Consider the following 24,818-nt stretch of genomic DNA (forward strand, 5'->3'; position numbering starts at 1 on the left):
CGTCACGCAGGCAGGCTCAGCATCGCCGGGCGGAGTGACACCTCCTGTCTCTCCGATATACTCGATGATTCTGCAGTCGACTTGCAGTCGGAACCGGAAGTAAAGTTATTTTGCCTTCAAATTACAGACCTATACTAAAAACTTTTTTAGTAAATGTTTGGGGGAAAAATTATGGTTTATTCGGGCGCACAGAGCAATAAAATCATTAAAACTAAATTCAATCTGAAGCTGTGGGTCTGGTTCAATAAAAACTACAAGCAGTTATTTCCTGATGTAATGCTGAATGGGCACTTTTAATTTTATATTTGATGACTTTTATAGCAAACCAACCCTCCGGTAAGGCCTTTATTTTGAAAGTGGTGACCGGAAGCGTCGTTGTGTCGTGGCTAGCTTGACGGCGGCGGCAGAGTTTCTCAGTTCAGCCGCAGCCGGCTGTCTACACACTCCTGCACGGCATCACACACACCTGCGGACCGTGTGTGTGTGTTCGTCTGGTCGCGGAGCGTCGCCGTGTCCCCCGTCCCGCGGCTCTGCGAGGTAAAACCACCGAGTTTGGTCTGTTTCTGGCTCCTCTGCGCCCCGCTAGCAGAGCAGCTAACCCAGCGGCTAACAGAGCGGCTAACCCAGCGGCTAACCCAGCGGCTAGCAGAGCGGCTAACCCAGCGGCTAGCAGAGCGGCTAACCCAGCGGCTAACCAGCTAGCGGCTGCAGCTCCAGGTTGGCAGGTGGACGCCGTCCAGGTGAGACGGCGGCGGGCAGCGCAGCCTGCGGGCACCGCGGCGTGCTGCTCTCATTTATTCTCACTTTAACCGGGATCCAGTGTCCCGGGACAGCGGTTTGCAAAGTGAGGTCCGGGGGCACCTAAAGGGGTCCTTGAAGGGCTTCTAGGGGCCCCCAGCAGAACCAGAACCAGAATTAGAAATACTGAAATTATAAGACGATAGAAAGAAATACGAAATATAAAATACATGCCTGACAAATATACACAAAAAAGTATGTGCATTATGTTTCAGTGGCATGAGCAAAGTTTTGTGCATTACGTTTCAATATGAACAGTAATCTGACAAAATATTACAACAGTAAATACAGAGATAAGTAAGCATATCTAAAAAACATAGCCCATAAATTCAATAATATTACATCAAATGAGGAGTAGTGTAAATCAGAGGTGGGGGAAATCGATACAGCATAATATCACAATATTTTGAGTGATAATGAGTGATAACATTTCTGACAGGTTTTTCTGTCACAGTTGGTCAGTCTGTTCCATTTTGCTGCAGAAAAAAATGCCTGACATGAGATGAACAGAATGAAAACTTTGTCTTGTTAGATAAAATATTTGATGTTTTACTTTTTGGGGCAGAATTTCATCATCATCATCATCATCATCATCATCATCATCATAATCGTTTTGAGATGTGGGCCCTTACTGGATTGCGGATCAGGCCGACCAGAACCCAACAGGCTGGTTTTTTGTGTGTCAGAACCTGACCCAAGCCCGAGGTTTTGCTCGTCCTCCACCTCTGGGTCACATTTACCGCCTGAAATAACCCACGTGTTGCTTTCAGTGTCACCACGTAAACTCCAGCACCATACAGGACAGCAAGTCCATCATTTTCCACCAAATGAACGCTGTCATGAGCGAACCTCAACGTATTTTGGTCTGAACCCGGCCCGAGCCTCCCGGGCCCCGGCGGGTCCCAACAGGCTTGGGCCGGCCGGGCAGAGTGAGCTCAGGTGGGGGTCCTTGGCGTGTTGACAGTCAGCTTTTGTTTGCAGACCCCTGTCGTAAAACGAGGAACATTTACTCAACTGTCAAAACAATGAGGCAGATTTCTGACAGTCAGTTTGTTTTGCCGTACAATATTTTCCTCCACCACAGCAGAACTGCTTCAGGAGGCTGTCTGCACCACGCTGACCCCTGAGAACACCAAACCGCAGCGCACACACACACACACACACACACACACACACACACACACACACACACACACACACACAGACGTAAACAGCACTGCACGAAAGAACAAAATACTATTAAACGGCTTAAGAAATACATTCTCGTATTTCATCTCCATTCTCCATATTCAGCTCAGCCGTCTCCCTCATTGTTAAACGCTCTGTTTGCTTTCAGCCGGCGTATTTAGGCTCTCTCTTTCTGTGTGTGTGTGTGTGTGTGTGTGTGAGTGAGAGAGTTAACTGAGCAGCCAGCGGGCTCGGGGAGTCGCTCTGTTCAATAATTCATGTTGTTGCTCAGTGTGTTGAGGCCGAGCTGCTTCCTGCTCTCCGCTCGGCCTCTCAGGGAAACAACCTGACGCCCAAACTGAGAGCCGATGTCCTGACGTCTGCCTCGACGTGTCCGGGAGGAAAAACATTACAGAGCCGGGGGTCATATTCAGAGAAAAAAAATCAGAATTTCAGAGATTTTAAAGTGATAGGACTACATTTATGAGGAAAAAAAAACACGAAAACTAGCTAACTAGTTCTCCTCCTGTGGGATCCAGTCTGAAGGAAATCCTGCTGGTCTGAGTCCAGAACCCCAACCTCCTCCTCAGCATCTGGACTCTGAAGAGACGTTGCTGTGACTTGGGCCGATTCAGAAGAAAACAATCTGCTGATTCTGGGTCAGATCAGCAGGATCTCCTTGTTCCTGAATCCCATGTCAGAGTAGAATCTGCTGAGGGGATCAGCTGCAGGCCTGAGGCACGGCCAGCAGGGGGCAGCACAGGTGGAGCTGCGACAGAAAGGAGAAAAAAAAAAAAAACACTGTAAATTTACCACTTTAATTGGAAGTTGTTAGGTTTTTTTCTTGGAATCAGATTTCTCCTCTGAAAACTGTTACCGACTCGTATAAGATAGATAGATAGATAGATTTACTTTATTGATCCCAAACTGGGAAATTCTTTAAAAAAAAAAAACTTGGGAAATTCTTAAAACTGGGAAACTCTTAATTCATTTTGGAGAGAAAAACTTTTGAGTGTTTTTCAGAGCTCAGGGGCCCGGGCTGTCCTTTGGGAGGAAGAGGTGTTTTTTTGTTTGTTTTGTTGGACAGAGTCTCTGCGACGCTGCAGATCCTGAATCACTCCTGGCCTGTTTTCTCCCTCCCGGCTTCCTGCTTAACAGGATTTAGGAGAATGACAGAGCGGGACGGAGCGATTCTCCCACACTGAGAGCAGCAGCAGGAGGAGGAGGAGGAGAGGAGCATGGAGCGAGCCCACAGCCTCCTGCTGAACGAGGAGGCCTGCAGCCAGCTGGCCGAGCACCAGAGAGCCGAGTTCGTCTTCGAATGGCTGAGCCACCTGAAGAAGCTGCTGCCGGCCGCTGACCGGGTACCCACCTCACATCTGCTTCCATTACTTCCATTACTTATTCACATTCACATTTTTTTTACAGGATCTACATTTTTCCTACTTTTTTTTTTTGCATATTTTATAATTTCTTAATTTAAGTATATAATTGGTGATTGTTATTTTTAACAGCTTTTTCGCTACAGTTTTGGTCATTAATTTTTTTTTTTTAGCCAATTTCTGATAATCAAGCTAAAATATAATGTGAGAACTAAATGCAGCTTTTTGTGTTTCAAGCCTGCGGTGGATTTTGAAACCCAGCAACCCATGTGCAGGCTTTTATTTTGAAAGGTGTTATTTTTCCCTCTGGATAAAATTCACATTTCCAGGCCGACATCAAACAGAACCAGCGGCGTCTGGTCGACCAACTTTCCTCCGTTCTGATTGGCTCTCCCGGCCCGCCGACCCGCTGGGTGCTGGCTCACTGCCTGGCCCTGCTGTACCGCCTGGGAGACCCTGTCCCTGCGAGCCTGTTGGTGGAGAGGTGCAATGACATCATCCGCAGCAAGGACGACTCGCCGTCCGGCCTGCCCACCAGACTGTGAGTTACGCTGCATTCAGGTCACGTCGGAAAAATGAGCCCCCAATTGAAAACAGTGTAATAAGTGTGTGTGTGTTTGTGTGTGCGCGCGTGTGTGTGTGTGTCAGGGCGGCCGTGGCGTGCCTGGGCTCTCTGTATGAGCAGCTCGGTCGGATGCTGGTCGGCTCCTTCAGAGAAACTCTGGCCAACCTGCTGAAGGCCATGAAGAGCGCCGAGGTGGGTTTCCCTCTGCCTTCCCACAATGCACCACTCACAACACAACACAAGCAAACAAACAAACAAACAAACAAACCAGCTACCTACTTACAGTGTAATAAGAGAAACTGTGTAAGCAGCTTTTTATGTTTCAAAGTTCTGGTGGATTTTGAAACACTGGAACACAGGCTTTTATTTTGAAAGCTTTTATTTCTCCCCCTGAATAAAATTCACATTTGTTTATTTATTTATTTAAATAATTTTTAAAACATTTGTATATGACTCTTGTTACGTAAATTGTAATAATGAGAAAAATAGTTTATTTTTATTTTTTTTTACATTTTTTGCAACTTTTCTAGTCATTTTTATTTAATTACTTTTTTATTTTCCCAATTTCTACAAATTTTCTTGTATTTTTTTTTTTTTTTTTTTACATTTTTTAAAAAACCTGTTTTCTTGCTGATTTGCTTTTACTTAAGCTCATCCAGGTTGGTTCAGCCTGGTGTGACATTTAGATGAAAACCTCATAACTTCAGCCGTGGTCAGTGTCATGGTTTTATGTAAATTGAAAGTTTCCATGGTTCCTCTCAAGTTGAGAAAATTCTGCAACTTTTTGTGTTGATGAAACCTTTTTTCATCAACCCAATTATGACTTCTAATTAAAAACTATGAAAGCTAAAATCCACATGGTCATCAGTGGTATTTGTCTTTTGTCTGGTGTTTGGAGGTGAAAGGTTTTCACCTGACAGCAGGGAATGATAACCAACCTCATAACATGGAAATAAAAATACCGCTGAGAGAGGAGAGGAGAAGCAGTGTTTTCCTCATTTCTAAAGTTTAAAAAACGTTCTGATGTTTGAAGGACAGAACACAAAATAACTCCATAATAAATCTGATGGTAAGTCTGCAGTGTGTGCTTTGGAAACGGAGCAGCCGGAGTAAAATAAACCCAGTCTGCACTTAAAGAGGCTAAAGTAGATTTGTGGCAGCTGACGGCTGGGCGGTTAAAGCTCAGCTGTGTCGCTCCTCGCCGTGAACTTGTCGTGCATTTTATGATTTTATCATTTTATGACATGAAAAATGCCCTGTAGTCGGCGTTCAAAGAGAAGTTCATTGCCTTACACGCTCTGTTTAGGACTTGGGTGTGTTTGCAGTGTGTGGAGAGAGGAGTGTGATTCACAGCCTGAAGTCAGCTGGGCTACCCTCCCTCACAAATCAGCTTCACTGGCTCATACAGAACGGCTGTTTTTATCACAGGATGAGGCTTTCATATTGTGCCTTCAGTCCTTTATCTTACCTGGATGAAATGAAAGCTGTGCAGGCTCGACCTCACATGGTGTCCAGACAGTTCGCTGACTCTCCAGTTTTTAAATGAGACTGTGCTGTGACACGTGTAATGTGAAACGTCTTGTCTGTCTGAATGTGAATGATGACGAAGCATAAACCAAAGCAATCTACAGGCCACATCGCTCCTCTAAGAGCAAAACAATATCATGTGCAATCAGTGAATACAGGTGGTTAAAAAAGAGCTGAGTCAGCTGTTGGGTCAGACTTCTCTCTGTATAAACGAGGTCAGATTGAGAACAGTGACACATAATGGAGATTTTTATTTTAATTTTATTTTATTGGATTATTTAATAGGGACAGTGCATATTCATGAAAATTTTTGTGAGAGATACACCCATGTAAATATGCCAGAATTAGTAAAAACAACTACTTTTCATCTGTAGTCCCTAGGCAGGTGACATAAAGACTAACAAAGAGACAAAGACATCAAACAGAGCAAAACAGACAAAAAACAAAGAAAAAAAAGAGAGACAGGATCAGTGGCGGATACAGAACATGGCTAATGGGTGGGCCTAAAAAATTCTGGATGGGCCTGTTATTTCATTTTGTTTATTTTTTTAGATAGACATGTATAAAATGATATGATGAAAGAAAAAAAAACTCTCGGTAAACGAGCCGAGAGGTTGTAAACGAGCATAAAATACACGTTGGAAAAAGAACATTAAAACATTTATTTATTTAGTTAGTTATTTTTTGGTCTTGAATCTCATAGGGTGGGCAAGCTGTCAATCTGGGTGGGCCTACGCCCATCCAGGCCCACCCATAGATCCGCCTCAGGACAGAATCATAAAGGTGATATATAAAGGTGATTTCCCAGCATGCTCTCTGTGTGCAGTCTCAGGGTCGGTATGAGATCATGCTGAGCATGGAGAGGATCCTGCGAGGTTTGGGCGTCAGCGCCGTGCCGTGTCACCGGGACGTCTACAAGGCGGCCCGAGCCTGTCTGACCGACCGCTCCATGGCCGTCCGCTGCGCCGCCGCCAAGGTAACAGCACGCCCTGCCAACCGGCGGCGTGATCAGCGGGTCACGCCGCCGCAGGGCTCAGGCCACGTCTCTGGATATTTTATACGAACCAAACTACAAAAATCATGTCATCTCCATGCTGAAGTTTTGTTGTCTGCACTGTTTGTAGCAGCTCATGAATTCTGTGTGTGTGTGTGTGTGTGTGTGTGTGTGTGTGTGTCAGTGCCTGCTGGAGCTGCAGAGGGAGGCGGTGTTCCTCTGGACCACAGAGCTGGAGAACGTGGCCACCCTGTGCTTCAGGGCTTTTGAAGGATCCAACTACGACGTGCGAGTGGCCGTGGCCAAGCTGCTGGGGACGCTGCTGGCCACGGCCGTGGAGCCCAGGCAGCCCGCCGGTACCAGCACACCGACTCAACCGTTACAGTGTTCATTTGGTGGTGTTCAGCGTACCGGGAATTAATTTGTACCTTTGTCGAAGTAAAAGCAAATGGTGGATAGTTTAAAAATTTGTCAGAGTAAAAGTGAGTGAGTTAACGTCGTTTTCCATCCAGAGCAGGAAGAACTGCAGGGCAGATCCAATCAGGTTCTTCAGATATAACAAAGTTTCACAGGATAAAATGTACAGTTAGTTTGTTTGTTCCTCTTCCTGCTGCAGAGCGCACGGCGGGGGGTCTGGAGCCTCAGAGCGGAGCAGTTTGGACTCGATAGATGGTTGAATAAATTAATTCTCTCTCTCTCTCTCTCTCTCTCTCTCTCTCTCTCTCTGTCTGCGTCAGCTCCGAGGCAGGGTGGGCGGAGCCGGAGTTCCCTGGAGGAGGTGATGGATTTGCTGTGGGGGGGCTTCCTGCGGGGCGGGGCGGGGTTCCTCCGGGCCAGCGGAGACATGCTGAAGGGAACCAGCTCGGTCAGCAAGGACGTCCGCATCGGGGTCACGCAGGTCAGTCGCCGGACTGTGGTATCCACGCCACCTGGTTGCTATGGTAACTGCACTGTGCTGTCCACATGGTATCAGTGTGGTTTGGTCACCATGGTCGGGTCCAGGGTCCTCTAGACGGGTTGTCATAGCAACCACACTTTGCTGTCAGCAGGGGTTGGTCACCATGGCACCTGTAATTCAGTACGGGTTGGTTGTCATGGTGACCAACCCACTGTGGCATCTGTTTGGGTCGGTTGCCGTAGTAACCACAGTTGTCATCATCATCATCATAGAAAAAACTGTAGTAACTTGCACTAGGTCGGTCACCATGGTAACCACACGGTCATCCATGTGTGCCACGGAAACCAGAGGGACACAGCTTGGTTGCCATAGTAACCACACTCTGCGTCAGGCTCACCATGGTAACCGCATTTTATGACAGTGTCGCCTAAAGCGGTTGCCGTAGTAACAACACTCCACACCGGTGCGGTCTGGCTTGGGTCGTCGCGGTTTCGGAGTCTCGGGGGTTCGTTGCCATAGTAACCTCACTTTGTGTCCACAGGCTGGTAGGTGTGTCATCATGCTCTGCACTGGAGTCACACAGGTTGGTTGTCATAGTAACGCATGTCAGGCAGTGTTTGGAGTGACAGAAATGTTTCCTCTGTGTGTGTGTGTGTGTGTGTGTGTGTGTGTGTGTGTGTGTGTGTGTGTGTGTGCTCCTCAGGCCTGCGTGGTGCTCGTCTCCACGCTGGGCGGCTCCTGGTTGGAGGGGAACCTGCCCGCCCTGCTGTCCCTGCTGATGGAGCTGGCGTCTCACGGCCGGGCCACGCAGACGCCGGCCGACGCCGCCGTGACGCGCCGCTGCGTCTCCTTCATCCTGCGCAGCTCGCTGGGCTCCCTGCTGAGCGAGAAGGCCCAGACCAACGCCGCCAAGCAGCTCTGCCTCGCCGTGGCCGCGCAGAAACGAGCCGTCGGTGAGGAGGGCGGAGGGACGCGGGCGTGGAAACGAGAGAAAACATGAATGAAGCTGCTACGTATTGATTGCTGATCGGTGTGTGTGTGTGTGTGTGTGTGTGTGTGCGTGCGTGTGTGTGTTGCAGATGCGGCGCTGAGCGAGGGGAACGTGGAGAGCAGGGTTTCAGCAGCAGACGTGTCGGCCAGTCAGCATGTACTGGTCTGCTGCCTGCTGGAACTGGGAAGCCTTGTCCAGGGCCTGGGATCCACCGCTGCCCCCCTCCTGACTGACAGCAGCACAGGTGACACACACACACACACTCACTCACACACACCTGTAGTGAGTTTTGTTAAGTTAATCCCCGGAAATAAGGCCAATGTGTTTTCACAGCAAAAACCAACAATGTGCAAAGTTGTGTAATTATAAAATACTATTACTAATACTGTGTGTGTGTGTGTGTGTGTGTGTGTGTGTGTGTGTGTGTGTGCAGCCCTCCTGGACACAGTCATCTCCGTCCTGCTCCATCCCGTGGCCTCGGCCCGTCTGGCTGCCGCCTGGTGCCTGCGCTGCGTTGCCATGGCGATGCCGTCCCAGTGTTCCCTGCTGCTGGAGCGGTGCGCCGAGCGCCTGGCGGCCCTGAAGTCGTCCCCGGAGGCCGTGGCCGGGTACGGAGCGGCCGTCGCTGCCGTGGTGGCCGGGGTGCAGCAGTGCCCCCTGGGAATCCCGCACACCAAGGGCAAGGTGACCGAACACGACCTCAGTGACAGGGTTAGGAGCGATAAAGCGTCGCGAGCGGATAAACGCTTCACAGGCGAGGGATGCGGCTGTGTCCGTCGATACAGATCAGACATGAATCCTCAGATGAATCGATTGAATTGAATTGAAACCTTTATTTATTCTCGGAAGACAGTTGAGGTTTCCCTTTTTTACAATGCCGCCGAGATACACTTTAAAATACATCAACACCAAATAGGATATACCTCATACATTATAATGACAGGAAATACACATAATAAACAGAAGAAAGGGAAATACACATAATACACGTTCATAAATAAAGTTATAAAACTGGCTTATGTAAAATTAGGAATGCGCCTGGACTTCAATTAAAACAGTTACAATTAGAAACACAGTGGCTGGTGAGAATAGAGTTAAATTCTGCATAAGTGGGTAGACTTTCCAGTTTTAAAGTGCTTTGGAGAGCATTCCAGGATTTTGGCCCATCATGAGAAAAGGCAGTCTTCCCCAGTTCTGAGCCCGGGGGACTCTAAGGAACATTAGGTCAGTGGAGCGGGTCAGGTGAGGCCCTGTTTTCCATTCCAATAAGGATGTGAGATAGAGAGGTTGCTTACCAATTAAGGCTTTAAAAATAAACTGAAACCAATGTTTGTCGCGTCTTTCGTTAAGCGACGGCCAACCGACTGCATCATAAAGAATACAATGGTGAGTATCATATTTTGCACCAGTAATAAATCAACAATAAGTTGTGGATCAGACATCGCGAGACGATGAGTCGGCTGCCTGAGGCTTTACAGTTTTCATCTCTAAAACAGTGTTTCTCAAAGGGTGGTCCGCGGACCACTAGTGGTCTGCCATGAAATTGTGCTTTATATGGAACATTAAAAAAAGAAAGAAAAAGTTTGTAAGGACTCACAGAAGTTTCCTTGAACCCCCTTTTCTAAAAAAAAAATCAACTGTATATAGAATATAATAAATAAATGCTGTTGAAACAGTAGAAAAAACTCAGTAGCCTGGTAACGTAACGTCAGAGTGACAGAACTGTGCTGAGAACTCGCTGTCAGAGAAAACACTCAGGCTACCGTACAATAAAAATGTATCGTGGCTAAAGACAGGGACAGTAAAAAGAAAATCAAATTAACACGCATTTTTTTGTTGACGAAAAAAGACGAGACGAAATCTACTTCATTAAATAAAAAATTAATAAAATGTGTCTTTCCTTTTTCGTCATAGACTTTTAAATTACAAGGATAAGTGGTCCTTGGTCTGAAAAAGTTTGAGAAGCACTGCTCTAAAACAATGCGAGAGCTCACAAAGCAACTCTCTCGGTCCGTAATGTTACACTCCCAACCCAAAACTCACAGCATAACTACAGTAACATGACTGACAACAACGACAAGAAACAAACAGACAAAAAAAATGTAATGTAAATATTGCCAACAGCAGCGATGCCAGCGGCAGCTTGAGCGCTGAAAATAGTGTTTTATGTTTGCTTCTCTTTTCCTGGACTAATATTTGCCGCTATTGACAATTTAAGCCACAAATATCAGTCATGTCTGGAGCGGCTTTGCACTATTTATTTATTGCTATAGTGAATTATGCTCTGTTCTTATATATCTACATTTTATTTTCTGATCCATCCAACAACATGATGTTCATTCAGCAAGTCTTTTTTTTGTCCATGTCTAAAAATAAATACATGGACGTGGGATTTAGTTGTTGTTTATTTCTGACAGTGCCATAAAGCAACAACGCTCGGGGACATGAGCTCTTTTACATGTTTGAAAATACTGTAAGAATGTGATTTTATAGAACGGGCCTCTTTATGATGAACGTCTACATCAACAAGTGTTGACTATCGTATCGTTTTTACACCGTATCGAACCGTATCTAATCGTTCTGTATTAAAAATATATTGTTTTTGAATCGAGTCGTAACCCGTGGATCTAGATATGTATGGAATCGGCCTCATGCCACAGATTCCCAACCCTAGTAAATAACAAGACACAGCATGATGGTGATCAGAAATACATATATATAAGTGTGTGTGTGTGTGTGTGTGTGTGTGTGTGCGTGTGTGTGTGCAGGTGGTGCTGGGCCTGGCAGAGGACCTGCTGCGTTCAGCCACTCAGAACAGCAGGATCTCCTTGCAGAGGACTCAGGCCGGCTGGCTGCTCGTCTCCGCTCTCATCACTCTGGGTACGAACCAGAGCTTTCCCCTCCTCCAGCCCCGAGCAGCGACACAGCATCTAATCACCTGGTTTCTTAAGTCATCGAGTCATCTGCTCTGTGTGTGTGTGTGTGTGTGTGTGTGTGTGTGTGCAGGTCCAGCTGTGGTGGAGCATCACCTGCCCCGCCTCCTCCTGCTGTGGCGCTGTGTGTTCCCTCCGTCCCTCAGAGAGCAGGAGATGGAGCTGCGACGAGGGGACTACTTCACCTGGCAGGTTACGCTGGAGGGCCGTGCCGGGGCGCTCTGTGGTCAGTGTGTGTGTGTGTGTGTGCTTCCACCTGAGGATGAATTTGCCTTTGTTTAATTATTTTTTTAATTTTTTTATTTATTTATTTGCACAATAAAAGCAAAACCATCAGAACAAGAATGAAATAACAATAGATTGTGCAGGTGAGATACAGAAAACCCCTAGAGGCTTAAAGGAGAATCCCACCTCAAAATTTGATTACACTGAAAAAAAAAAAAAATCAATGTTAAAAAAAATGTCCACCTACCAACAAAAAAGAGCAAATATACATTAAGTCAGTGCAAATATACATTAGATAAATGCAGTAAATGTGTGTAAAAGTGTGTAAAAAAGAGTGTATAGGCCTATGTGAGTATGTGTACATGTGTGAGTGTACATTATTGAATGAGCCTCTTAACAAAACACTTAAGGGGCGGTTTGGTCTTACTGAAGTTTCTGCTCATTTCCTGTCTTCCTAGTCCAGTCATTTTATAAAAAAAACCCTATAGGACAAACTGCAAGAGAAGCAAACTCAACTGATCCTGTATCCTCAGTTTGTCCTGAGTGAGGGGACAAAAAGTCCCAAGGTATCCCATTGGTGGAAAGTTTTGAAAATCACCTCCATATGACCATATATTACCAAAAAACACTGTTTTTAACACACAGGGGAAAGGGGTTCAACATTTGACTTTCAGATATCACTATAAAAATTCACAAGTTGATCACACACACAAAGACAAGAAAAAAAGTCAATTACAAGTTCTTTGAATTATTCTGTTTACACATGCATATCACACATTATCTGATTTGATATGCACTAATAAGGAATATAAGGAATAAATGCCAGAACAGATATTTAAACAGTGAATTAAAAAGTTACTATATAACAGTAAATTAAAAGGTTACTATATACATAGTAACCTTTTAATTCACTGTTTAAATGTCTTTTCTGGCATTTATTCCAATTAGCGCATATCAAATCAGATAATGTGTGATATGCATGTGTAAACAGAATAATTCAAAGAACTTGTAATTGACTTTTTTTCTTGTCTTTTTTCTTGTCAGTTGAGTTTGCTTCTCTTGCAATTTGTCCTAAGTTGACTCCAATTTTGGCCTAAAATTACTGGACTCTCCCTCACTGTTTCCCGTCACTGTGGCTGTTCTCCAGTAGATTCTGGATTTTCTCAAATCCCACTGGAATTGTCCTCTCAGGCTCCTGTAGCTTCACTGCAGCTGCTCAGCAGAAACTGTGATTTGACCCGTGTGTGTGTGTGTGTGTGTGTGTGTGTGTGTGTGTGTGTGTGTGTGTGTGTGTGTGTGTGTGTTTCTTTCTCCTGCAGCCATGAAGAATCTGCTGCTGCACTGCAAGGAGCTCCTCACCGATGACATCATCAGCCGTCTGCTCACGCCATTGGCCTGCGCTGTGGCCCTGCTCACCAAGTCAGTCCCTGATTGGCCAGAGCTTGCCTCTTGTCACACACACACGGAAACTCTTTTCATTTCATGTATTCAGATATCTGTACTGTTGCCTTAATTATGTATTGCAGGATAAAGATAAAACACGTCTTTAAATTTATATAATTAATATTTATTGAAATTGATTAAAATTGAACAGCAATTGACACTTTGTAGATATAATTATTGACGTCAACCTCTCTTGGTGTGTGTGTGTGTGTGTGTGTGTGTGTGTGTGTGTCAGGCTGCCTGCTCTCCTCAGGTCTTACGGCAGTTCAGTTCGTTGCTGGTCGGTGGTTTACAGACTCAGAGTTTATGAGCTGCTGGCTCTGCTGCCTCCGGACACGTACCAAGGTGACACGCCGCTGTGTGTGTGTGTGTGTGTGTGTGTGTGTGTGTGTGTGTGTGTGTTGGAGTGTGTGTCCAGATCTTAATAACCCTGCACTGGGGCTCTAGAACAGAGTCATTGCATCTCGGCATTTCCCTCTGTGGATGTTTTCAAAGTGCCTGCAAGAGCTGTTAAAGGCAGAATGAGTTAAAAAACAAACAAACAGCTGATTCAATATGTATTGCAATCTCCTGATTTATTGCGATTTTTTTTTTTTTTTTTTTTTTTTTAAACATTAGTTGAATCACAGACCTTCTACAGACTGCAAGTCATGAGTCATATTTCCAGGAACCTAAGCAAATCAACAAGAAACTTATTTTTCTTTTTTGGATTATAAAGATTTAAGACTCAAAAAAATCGATGGAAAATTAGTTAAAAAAAACAAAAAACGATCATGATACTTTTATGAATTTATGTTTTTTCCCAACCCCTAATTTTGATGCACACACATACAGACTGGAAGTGGTGGCAAAGAAATATCTGTTGTCTTTTAATAGTGTCTGTGCTTAAAATCCCCTTTCTCTCTCTCCCTCTCTCTCTCTCTCTCTCTCTCCCTCTCTCTCTCTCTCTCTCTCCCTCTCTCTCTCTCTCTCTCTCTCTCTCTCGCTCAGAGAGTTTCGGGGTTGTGATGAACCAGCTGGTGTCTGATCTGTCCGGTCAGGATAATCTGAACCAGCCGTGTTCAGAGCTCACGCTGCTGCCGCCGCTCTGTAACCATGACGACCTGCTGCTGGTCGGCCCCGCCCTCCTCGACACCGACCACAGATACATCGAGGAGCAGGTAACCGCAGAAAACAGTCTTTTATTTTTGGTTATTTTAATTTTTTACAACAACGAACACACAACAGCGTCTTTGAGTACTTAGAAAAGCACTATATAAATTAGATTATTATTATTATTATTATTATTATTATTATTATTATTATCATTAGTCTTATTATTATTAGTCTTATTATTATTATTATTATTAGTCGTATTATTATTATTATTATTATTATTATTATTATTATCATCATTATTAACAAAACAAAAAAAATGAAGAGAATGAAGAGTTACACTGTCAGGTCTCATCAAGCAGCGTCAGAAAAAGTTTTCTACACCTTCAGGAAACACCTTCCCTTTGCTAAAACGAATCTGTTCCAGCTGACTCTGGATCAGCAGAAGACATCATGTTGAGCTGCATAAGAACGTCTTGAGGGATGACTGTGCTGATGTAATGTGTGATGTTCCCGTGTGTTTTGCGGTTCCAGCTGCTGGGCAGCAGTGTGGGCGGAGCCTCTCTGGACCACGACCCCTTCAGTCTGTGTGCGAGCGGGCTGGAGGCGCCCGCTCCTCTTCCTCCTGCCGTCGCCCTGACCGCCGCCGCCGTCCGCCTCTTCGGAGTCGTCTTCCCCCACATCATCACCGCTCAGAGGTAATCTGACCCGGGATCAGCCGCTCAGCGCTTTAACCCGGCACATTATTCCTTTAATCTGTGCTCTGGTCACTGCTCAGCCTTACTCACCTGCACATCTCAGACTGATTACACTCAGATAACAGATAAAATGCATTAAAGCTGCTCAGTCTGCTGTGGTTTTACTGTAGAAATGTGTATTTCAAGATTCCAAAGACAAATTTTCATCAGCATTTTCAGGTGTAACAGCAGGATGGTGTTTCAGTGGAAGAAAACATTTAGAGGCTAAAGAACGAGCTGAGAAGCTTGAATGAGTTGGTGCCTTTTAAACTTTAAACTTGACTAAAAGAAGAAAGGCAGGCTGAGAGGCTGTGTGGCAGAATGTGTCCTGAAAGGAGAAAAATTAAACATTTTCTTTACAGAGGTTTGGTTAAATGGAATGATCAGTAGAAATCAGTCAAGCTCTTCATCTCTCTGTCTTTCTCTCTCTCTCTCTCTCTCTCTCTCTCTCTCTCTCTCTCTCTCTCTCTCTCTCTCTCTCTCTCAGAGTTCAGATATTAGAGCAGTTTGTACAGACGGTGAACCAGCTGAAGGGTCAGCGGCAGCAGACAGTCCAGACTCATGTGTGTGCCGCCCTCTGCAGTCTGCTCAAGGTACTGCAGCTCTCCCTGTCCTCGTAAAGTCAAGTGAAATTTTACTCTCTAATTATTGAATTATTTCTCAGTTTTCCTGCTCTCCTCCTCCTCCTCCTCCTCCTCAGCACCAGGTCAGCACCCGGGGCTCTCTGGGTCCGGAGGAGCTGCGTGTCCCGGCTCTGTCCCTCCTGCTGGGGGCGCTGGAGAGCGAGAGCCGGCTGCTGCGCTGCCTGGCGGCCGAGGGTCTGTCCCGGCTGCTGCAGCTGGTCGGCGAGCCCGCCTTCACCGTGTCCGTCACCCTGCTCTGCCTCGACAAGTAGGTCCCTGACACACACACAGATATGTTAACCGCTAACAACACGTCAACAACATGCTGACGTGTGGTACGCCTGTCTGTTGGGGAGCTTTGGTCAGATTGTTAGGATGCAGACAAACAGAGACGGAATAAGACATTTTTTATCTATTTAAAACTGTTTGAGTGTTTGATCTCAAAATAGCAACAGCAGAAACAAAGCTGCCTCCATCCAAAAATACAGACGACGCAGTTTGGTTACATAATGAATCAGAATTACGACAAAACATTAAATAAACCGATGAAAAAAAACACCAGGATCCAAATATATCCCAACACATTGGGACGGTGTGATCAGTCAGAGGATGAAAAAAGACAAACCAGGTCGTCCCACGTCACTCCTTACCTTTTATGTTGACTATTTTAAGCTGATTACCTCAAAACTGTTGTGAATATTTTCCAGCTGTGAGCATCGGCATAACGTTAAAGAAGTTTTTTACCGTCAGCACATCTCTCACAAAATTAAATTCTTTTTTAATTTTTACTTGTTGTTGGCTCACCTGAAGCTTGCAGTAAATGATGCATGGACACTTTTTGTCTTGTTGTTATTTTATTCATTTATTTATTTATTTATTTTATCACCTGCTGCAATGCAAAGATATACGTTGCCCGATGCTTAGTGAGTTGATCACGGCGTGTGTGTCCAGGCTGAAGACGGCGAGGGACGCGGCGACGCGGAGCGGCCATGCGCTGGCGCTGGCGGCGCTGCAGCGTCACACAGGAGGAATCAGCTCACCTCAAAACCTCAACACCTGCCTGGGGGTCCTGTTCACCCTGAGCCAGGACAACACGTCGCCCGAGGTCCAGGTACACACACACACACACACACACACACACACACACACACACAGGTAATTTAACCTTTATTTAACCCCTTACCATTCCAACCCTTTTTTAAATGTATTTTGAGTGTATGAGGGTTAGGACGTTATGATGGATGTGTATGAAGCCATTCCCATGATCTTATGGTGTGTCATAAGTTTTTATGTTGATACCATTTTTTATACACATTTGATGCAAAATTGCAGTGAAATGGCTGCTATGGGGGCCAACATCATCACACAGGAATCAAATGTGGCTCATTGAATCCACAAGAGTCTCAGCTTTCCAGTCAAAGCAACTGATGCAGCTCCAAGACTGTTTAGGCCCCAGTCTGCACACACACACCATTTTACAACAGGCCACAAGAACACATGTGGACTGCAGGCTTTGGGGCCCAAACTGCATGGGATTAGCAGAAGGTGGGCGTGTCTGCAAAGGGGAGAGCCGTGGCTGCCCAGAGAACCCAGTTTCATAGATTTCTTAGCTTTAAACTCGAGCTTCCACAAGGACAAGTTATTGGAAAAAAGATGGGCTTTCTTTTTGTGAATTGTTTCGTTTATGATGAACTGTGAGAAGGACCACATCTGGAGACTTTTATCTGGCAAAAACAAAAAACAAAACCAAACATGATCTAATTTAATACTGTTTTTTTAAAAAAAAATTGTTGTTGTTATTAATATCATTATTTTATTTTTACTGCATTTATTATTATTATTATTATTATTATTATTATTACTATTAATGTTATTGTAGTCACAATTGTTTGTATGTGAGTACATGAAGGAAGAGATGGATTTGCTGTTATTTTATTTTATTATTATTATTATTAGTAGTAGTAGTAGTATTAGTATCAGCATTATTATGATTTTATTTTATTTTTTCTCTGTGTGGGTGAAGGGTGTAAAAGCACAAATGCACACAAAAAATGCATCCATTCAGAACAGGACACATGAAATATGCACAAAATGATAAGATTGGAATAGATGTACTGTTTGATATGAAATATGTACAATATGATAAGGTTGGTTCAGATGTAATGTCTGAATTTCCTGACACAATAAAGTATATAAAAAAAAAAGAAATTAAAAAAACTTCCACAGCCTCTGAAAGACAGTCAGTCGGCCGTGGGAACATTAAGGACTTAGACTATAAAGTGAAAAAGGTCTGATGGGAGGTGATCAGACCTCAAAGTGATGTGTTCAGATGTCTTCCTTACTCTGACCAGCAGCCAGAAAACCCCAAAATATTGATTTGATAAAGACATGAACAGAAGGAAGGACGACAGTCTGAGCGTCTCAGTGAAGCTGGAATCACATGGATGGATGTTTTATTTGACTAATAACTAAAAAAAATCAATTATCATAATCGTAATCACTCAGTTTTTTTCTGTTAATTGGTGACTGGACTGCCCCCTGCTGTTCAGACGTGGTCTCTGCACGCTCTCTCCCTGGTGGTCGACCTGTCCGGCGGCCTGTACCGCTGCCACGCCGAGGCTTCCTTCACCCTGGTGCTCCGGCTGCTGCTGGCCGCCCCGCCCACCCACCCCGAGGTGCACCACAGCCTGGGGCGCTGCCTGCACGCCCTCATCACCTCGCTGGGGCCAGACCTGCAGGGTAACACACACACACACACACACACACAGGCCTGTTTATACCTGTTGACTGCAGCACTGCATCCTGATCTGGCAGATGTTGTGGTGTATAAAACGAAAATGTCCTCTATGTAAAGGCAGTGTTATTCTGTGTGTGTGTGTGTGTGTGTGTGTGTGTGTGTGTGTGTGTGTGTGTCAGGGGAGGGCTCGGCGGTGGCAGGCCTGCGCTCCAGCTGCCTGGTGGGCTGTGGGGTGATGCAGGCCAGTCCCGACTGCCTGGTCCAGGCCGAGGCCATTTCCTGTCTGCAGCAGCTGCACATGTTCTCCCCGCCGCACGTCAACCTGGCCTGCCTCGTACCTGCCCTGTGTGTGAGTACACCTGCCTGTCTGTCTGCCTGTCTGTCTGTCTGTCTGTCTGTCTGTCTGTCTGCCTGTCTGTCTGTCTGTCTGTCTGTCTGTCTGTCTGTCTGTCTGTCTGCCTGTCTGCCTGTCTGTCTGTCTGTCTGTCTGTCTGTCCGTCTGTCTCTGTCTGTTTGTCTTTTATTTATGTGTATATATGTGTACATATGTGTGTGTGTGTGTGTGTGTGTGTGTGTGTGTGTGGGTATGTATTTATTTATATATGAACATGTGTATATGTATGTGTGTACACATTTATATATACTTTTATGTACATAAACATATATAAATGCATGTATAAATGTGTACACCTGTATTTTTTTGTATGTATGTATATGTGTGTGTGTATATAAAAAATGTGTGTCTTATGTCTACATTTTATTTTTGTAAACACAATTCGGTTTCAATTAGTTATTGTTTTAGTAAATCCTCGTTTTCATTTTTATTTCAGTGAATGAAAATGTTTTTTTCACTTCTAGTTGTGGATATTTTGAGTTGTGCACTCGTCTACACAGAACCTGCAATGATTCCCATCCATCCGTCATAGTGATAAGTGAAAAATAATACAAATCTAGATTAAAATTGTAAAAAGATTTTATATTTAGGCCGTATTTGAGTCCTGTGAGCTGTCAGAGGTGAAACATGAGGCTTAGTGTTGGGCCTGCTGTGCTCCACATGTTTTATCTGTTATCTAAAGATGCAGCTGTAGTTTCTGTTTGGTGGAAAACCTGATCCTGACCTGTTGGAAGCTGAGGTGACGTCTGCTGGCGGTCGGCTTTCTCTCTTTACGTCAGAATACGTTTCAGTGTGAGGAAACTCCCTGTGTTCTTTAAGGAGACGTCACAACCTGCTGAGAGCTCCGGCCTCACTGTTCACTAAAACTCCCCCACATTGTCCATGTCAGCATTTATCAAATCGTTTATCAAATCCTGCAGGAAACTAAAGATTTCACAGCACAGAATCAAAATGTGAGTTTGTGGTTGAAGCAGCCGCCTCATAATGTTCTGCCTCAACATCCAGAAACCATACAGCTGATAATTGGCTGTGGAAAGCAAAATGTTTCCTCCAGGGACTATTTTCCCTGGCGGAGGAGGAGGAGGAGGAGGAGGGAGCGTTTCAGTGTGAAAAAGTCCTGAAAAGCCAACAGTGCTGCTGCTTTTAGGAAAACTCCTGTGGAGGACTTTATTGGGCTGCTGGAAAACTGGAGTGAAGAAAGTGTGAAGGCTCTGAAAGTTCATGTTCATATCGGAGTGGAATGAATGGAGGAAAGGGAGGAGGAGTGATGTGGCAGCTCTGAAAGCCCACTGCTCGCTCTGGGAGGAGAGCAGAGGAACGTTCTGGAGAACCTGCAGGAGAACCGGGACGGGGCTGTAAAGTAGTGTAGTGCCAGCATGTGTGTGTGTGTGTGTGTGAGAGAGAGATATTGTGTGTGTGTGTGTGTGTGTTTGACTGTGTGCTCTGTTTTGCAGGAGCTCTTGTTGGATTATTCCATGTTGGTAGGTTTAAGGCCTGATGCTGCTGTTTTCTCACTGTTTTACTTTTTGGCTGCAGACACTTTCCTAACAGCTTTCTGTTCCGTTTGTTTTAACACTTTTCTACACTGATGTGATTTTCTTTTTTTTTTTGGTTTGGTTTTGGTTTGGTTTGTTTCACAGTTTTCCAGGTGGTTTGTATGACGGCGCATCAGGGCCGTTATAGGGAGGAAAAAATAGATCCTGAGCCGGGGAAGAAGGGGGTGAAATTCTGAGAAAAACACTCGGATACCCTCTGAGATTCAAGTGGTAAATTTACAGTAAAAACCTCACAAATTATTTTTAATTTATAAAAAAATTCAAATTATAAATTCACAAATTATGAGAAAACAACACAAACATTTTTTTGTACATTTTTTTTTTGTTTGTGTTTTGGTCAAGGAAGCACATGACTTCACTTTGTTGAATCTGGTTCCTGGTTCTCGGTCCTTGTTTTTTTTTTTTTTTTTTCCTCATAAATTTCCGACCTTAATCTCAGAGAATTTCTGAGTTTTTTCTTATAATTCGTGACTTTATATTCTTAGAATTTTCAGATTGAGATTTTTCTTGTAAATTTAACATTCGGAGACTATCTTGAGTTTTTTTCCCTTAAATTTACGGCTGTAATCTTGGAATATAAACCCCTCCCCACCGCCCGGCTCTGTAGCGGTTCGCTCCGCCCACATTGGCCCTAATCCGCCGCCGTAGGTTCACCTCACCTCACGCAGCGCTCTGTTTTAACCTGCTAACCCTGCAGCGGGAGCAGCTGGCTGCCCTTTGCCTTATAACACACCGTCTCCTGCTCTGTGTGTGTTTGTCTGTACAACGGTAACTCACACACAGCCACATACACACACACACACACACACACACACACAGTGTTTCCCTTAGAGACGGCTCAGATTTCGGCTCCATCAGAGCCAGAAAGTCTGAATGAGAAATGAGAGCCTCCTCCGAGCGTCACATCAGGACCGGCCTGTCATTGATGCCTTGTGGCTGTAAAACTCACTGTATCATCGCTAGACTCAACCCTTAAAATAGTTGTGCTGCTTCTTCATCTCATCAACCTGAAAACAGTGAACGGATAATCATTTTAACACCCAACAGTTTGAACTGCATTCACACAGATTATAATATTTAACATGTTTTCTTCATCTAGAGGAAACACTGTGCAGCTGCATGTTCCTCTGAGAACCCTTCAACAGGAGCGCATACCCCGCCTCTGCCCAGCCGTTCATTATGTGTGTGTGTGTGTGTGTGTGTGTGTGCGTGCAGGTGAACCTGTGCAGCTCCTACCTGTGCCTGCGGCGGGCGGTGGTGGCGTGTCTGCGGCAGCTGGCCCAGCGGGAGGCGCTGGAGGTGTCGGAGCACGCCGTCGCTCTGGTCAAAGACCTGCCCAGACGAGACAACACACAGCTGGGTGAGACACACACACACACACACACACACACACACAAAGTGGATGTTAGTGTACACACCCTGTCAGATGTTCTAATCTTCTTTTGTCTGATATGAAATGAAACCAGACTTTTCACTGCTAACAGTCTCAGAGGGCTTTACCTGACCACGTTCACAACAAAACATGTTGCAGCTAACAGTTATTTCCATTGTTGATTACTCAGTTGGTTATTTTTTCAATTGATTATTGATTATTATTTGTTTTATGAAGTATGAACAAGTCTCATGAGAAGTCTGTGAAGCTGCAGTCAGACAGCAGCTGGTGCTTTTACAGGATTAATGACCAAAGACACTTATTTCAAAATTATCATTGGATCATTTTCTCCTGTTGTTCAACTAATCAATTAGTTGACTCATTAACTAATTATTTCAGCTCTACTGTGTGTTTACATGCAGAGACACAGCAGGAGTTTGACATAATATTTCGTACACTTTTATACATGTGCATGTGCTGTATTTGTGACCGCTGTAATGATAAACTTTATTTTTAGAGCACTTTAAGGGGCAAAATGAGTCTTAAAGCGAAACATGGAGCCGCATTAAATCAGAAGAGGCTAAAACCACGCCGGGTGCTTTTCGGTAGACGTTAGAAGTTTGAAGTTTGAATAAGCGAGGTCTGTGTGTGCAGACGTCACCATAAAGGAGGTCGGGCTGGAGGGGGCTCTGTTCACGCTGCTGGACCGCGAGTCGGACCCCGGCCTGAGGCGGGACATCCAGGAGACGCTGGTCCACATGATGGCCTCCAGCGCCACCACGGGCAAGCTGGGGCACTGGCTCAAACTCTGCAAGGACGTCCTGTCAGCGTCCGCCGGTGGGTTCAGTGATGTTTACTTAACAAAAATATAGAAACGCAACATTTAACCCCCCTTCTTAGACCCATTTTAGAGGGTCTTCTGTAATTAAAGCTGTTTTGGTTTGACGCCTGTTTATTTTTTTAATTTATTACTTAATTTATTTAATTTAAGTGTGTAAGGGTTAGAACATTTTGATGGAGGTGCATGAAGCCTTCAGAGATCATGTCTTTGGTTTGGTGCTGTCAGAGTGGCGGTGTCTGTGTTCGGAGGCTCAGTTCGCTGCTCCTCTCCTCCTCAGACTCTCGGGCTCCTGTGGAGGCGAGTCAGGACGACGAGGAGGCGGAGTCCGGCCGGGACGACGACTCCTCTGTTTTCCGAGCGAGGTCGGAGTCCGGCGGTCCGTTCACCGCCCTGCGCTGGGCGACTCGCCGCTTCGCCATGGAGTGCGTGTGCCGCATTGTGGCGCAGTGCGAGAGCGCCGACCCCGCCCACTTTGACATGGCGCTGGCCCAGGAGCGGCGGCTGCACGAGTCCACAGGTGAGTTCAGCAGGGTTACCTGCGTGTTGCACTGCGCGGACACGCTGCAGACGGCGCTGAGCACCTTTATCTCCTCCCTCCTCAGACTTCCTGGTCCTCCACCTCGGTGACCTCGTCCGCATGGCGTTCATGGCGGCTACGGACCACAGTGACCAGCTGCGACTGGCCGGCCTGCAGACGCTGTTGGTGATCATCAGGCGGTTCTCGGCGATACCAGAACCCGAGTTCCCGGGTCATGTGATCCTGGAGCAGTACCAGGCCAACGTAAGCACCTCGAGCTCGTTATAAGCAGCTCGAATATTAAAGAAAAGCGTCTGAGGGCGTCTTGATGAAGTGAAGGCTGTGGTTCTCCTTCATCCGGTGGTGTTTTCTCCTTCACATGCGTGTGACAGATCCATGTTTAGCTCCTCCTCTCCAACATGACTGAAGCGGATGTGGAGCAGCAAACACCATCTGGAGCTGAAAAAATATTTTGAAGAATGCAGAACAGTACACGTCTGTTTGGGATTCATCATTGACGCTCTTTTTTTTACGGCCCCTGTACTTCCAAACCGGCAAAATTACTTTCTGTCTTAGAGCTAGCGCTGTATCACTCTCCATCAGTGCTGCCTCCTGTATTGATTCACTTATATTTTTCCATATTTACTCACATAGTCCCTGGTGTGTTCATGTGCAGCGAAAAGCACGCTGTTAGATATTTACCCAGATTAATTTCATGTTTCTCTTTCTATCTATCTATCTATCTATTACAGTAGCAAATATCACTATGTGGATAAGAACCCCAGCTGTCACTCAAAACCACATGATCAAAGTTTAAAGCTTGAAAAAGAGTGACAGTGTATTGTAGAACATGTTAATATGACAGTGTATTACAGAACATGTTAATATGACAGTGTATTAGAGAACATGTTAATATGACAGTGTGTTACAGGACATGTTAATATGACAGTGTGTTAGAGAACATGTTAATATGACAGTGTGTTAGAGAACATGTTAATATGACAGTGTGTTACAGGACATGTTGGTGGTGTTGACCTGCTGTGTGTCGTCTGTGTTCAGGTCGGAGCTGCTCTCAGACCAGCCTTCACCGCTGACGCCCCTCCTGATGTCACCGCCAAGGCCTGCCAGGTTACTGCAGATTACGGCTTAGATTATTTTTGGATTGATTGAGATCTTTATTTCGAACATAAAAACAGCAGTAAAATAATAATACTAATAATACTAATAATAATAATAATAATAATAATCAATACTAAATAAAGGTAAATAAGAAAACAAAGGTCCAAAAAAATAAATTAAAATAAAAAATAAAATAAAAATAAAATGCATCTATCATCATTAACATGCTCGAAAAGGAGTAGGAAGAAGTAAAATCTTATTTAATCCTACCCCCTAATCTTTCTTTCATTATAATGTCTATTTTATTATAATCAGTCAGAAAATAATTTGTTCATCTGTAATCTCTATCCAAAAAACACAAAATGTATTAAATAAAAAATAAAATAAAATATGTACATAAAATAATAATATATAATAAGCACTGATGACCCCCGTGTCACAGCTAAAACCTGACGGCCCCTGTCTCAGCAGCAGACACCAGTTTAATGGTACATTTAACATCTGGACTTTACTCTGAGCGTCTGTTTGTCTCCTGAAATTAAGAAAGAGGCCGGACGGTTCAGGTATGAAGTCGGCTGACTGTAGATCCAAATAAAAGAAAATGTTTTGCCTGACTGGCTCTGTTTTTGTTAAATTAAGGACGTGGTCAGGAATATTAAAAGCAGGAAAATAATCGCTTGACCACTTGACAGATCTTTAGTCCTCCCCCTTAGTCGCTAGATCGGACACAGTTTATGTGCTCAGCCACAGAGGAAGTTTATTTTCAGCGAGGTCCTGTGGAAAGGTGGTTCTGCCATGTCCAAGACACGCTTTTCCAGCAAAAATTAACTTTAAACGTTTCTTTCTTTCTGTGTTTGATCCCACAACATGTAACATGTTATATATCAACATGTTCAGCATCTTC

At 44.8% G+C, this 24,818-nt stretch overlaps 1 protein-coding gene across 2 annotated transcripts in view; it reads left to right on the forward strand.

Annotated features, from left to right (window-relative positions):
* The first annotated feature begins 387 nt into the window (after nucleotides 1-387).
* Nucleotides 388-24,818, forward strand: part of heatr5a (HEAT repeat containing 5a) — a 41,865-nt gene continuing 17,434 nt past the window's right edge. Inside the window, exons 1-27 of one of the 2 annotated variants that reach the window (XM_030044416.1) lie at nucleotides 388-537; nucleotides 3,124-3,329; nucleotides 3,677-3,888; nucleotides 3,996-4,104; nucleotides 6,266-6,415; nucleotides 6,618-6,789; nucleotides 7,171-7,331; nucleotides 8,035-8,284; nucleotides 8,411-8,566; nucleotides 8,756-9,006; nucleotides 11,091-11,202; nucleotides 11,329-11,481; nucleotides 12,800-12,899; nucleotides 13,159-13,268; nucleotides 13,914-14,083; nucleotides 14,553-14,716; nucleotides 15,243-15,348; nucleotides 15,456-15,646; nucleotides 16,330-16,489; nucleotides 17,928-18,117; nucleotides 18,295-18,464; nucleotides 19,964-19,990; nucleotides 21,281-21,425; nucleotides 22,092-22,274; nucleotides 22,556-22,795; nucleotides 22,881-23,059; nucleotides 23,855-23,923. In XM_030044416.1, coding sequence (XP_029900276.1) covers nucleotides 3,204-3,329; nucleotides 3,677-3,888; nucleotides 3,996-4,104; nucleotides 6,266-6,415; nucleotides 6,618-6,789; nucleotides 7,171-7,331; nucleotides 8,035-8,284; nucleotides 8,411-8,566; nucleotides 8,756-9,006; nucleotides 11,091-11,202; nucleotides 11,329-11,481; nucleotides 12,800-12,899; nucleotides 13,159-13,268; nucleotides 13,914-14,083; nucleotides 14,553-14,716; nucleotides 15,243-15,348; nucleotides 15,456-15,646; nucleotides 16,330-16,489; nucleotides 17,928-18,117; nucleotides 18,295-18,464; nucleotides 19,964-19,990; nucleotides 21,281-21,425; nucleotides 22,092-22,274; nucleotides 22,556-22,795; nucleotides 22,881-23,059; nucleotides 23,855-23,923 — 4,056 coding nt within the window. In that variant the 5' untranslated portion in view covers nucleotides 388-537; nucleotides 3,124-3,203. The remainder of the gene's footprint in view (nucleotides 538-3,123; nucleotides 3,330-3,676; nucleotides 3,889-3,995; nucleotides 4,105-6,265; nucleotides 6,416-6,617; nucleotides 6,790-7,170; nucleotides 7,332-8,034; nucleotides 8,285-8,410; nucleotides 8,567-8,755; nucleotides 9,007-11,090; nucleotides 11,203-11,328; nucleotides 11,482-12,799; nucleotides 12,900-13,158; nucleotides 13,269-13,913; nucleotides 14,084-14,552; nucleotides 14,717-15,242; nucleotides 15,349-15,455; nucleotides 15,647-16,329; nucleotides 16,490-17,927; nucleotides 18,118-18,294; nucleotides 18,465-19,963; nucleotides 19,991-21,280; nucleotides 21,426-22,091; nucleotides 22,275-22,555; nucleotides 22,796-22,880; nucleotides 23,060-23,854; nucleotides 23,924-24,818) is intronic. The other variant, XM_030044417.1, reaches the window with a different exon arrangement.

This window comes from Myripristis murdjan, chromosome 22 (assembly GCF_902150065.1).
Source record: "Myripristis murdjan chromosome 22, fMyrMur1.1, whole genome shotgun sequence".
Taxonomy (NCBI): Eukaryota; Metazoa; Chordata; class Actinopteri; order Holocentriformes; family Holocentridae; genus Myripristis; species Myripristis murdjan.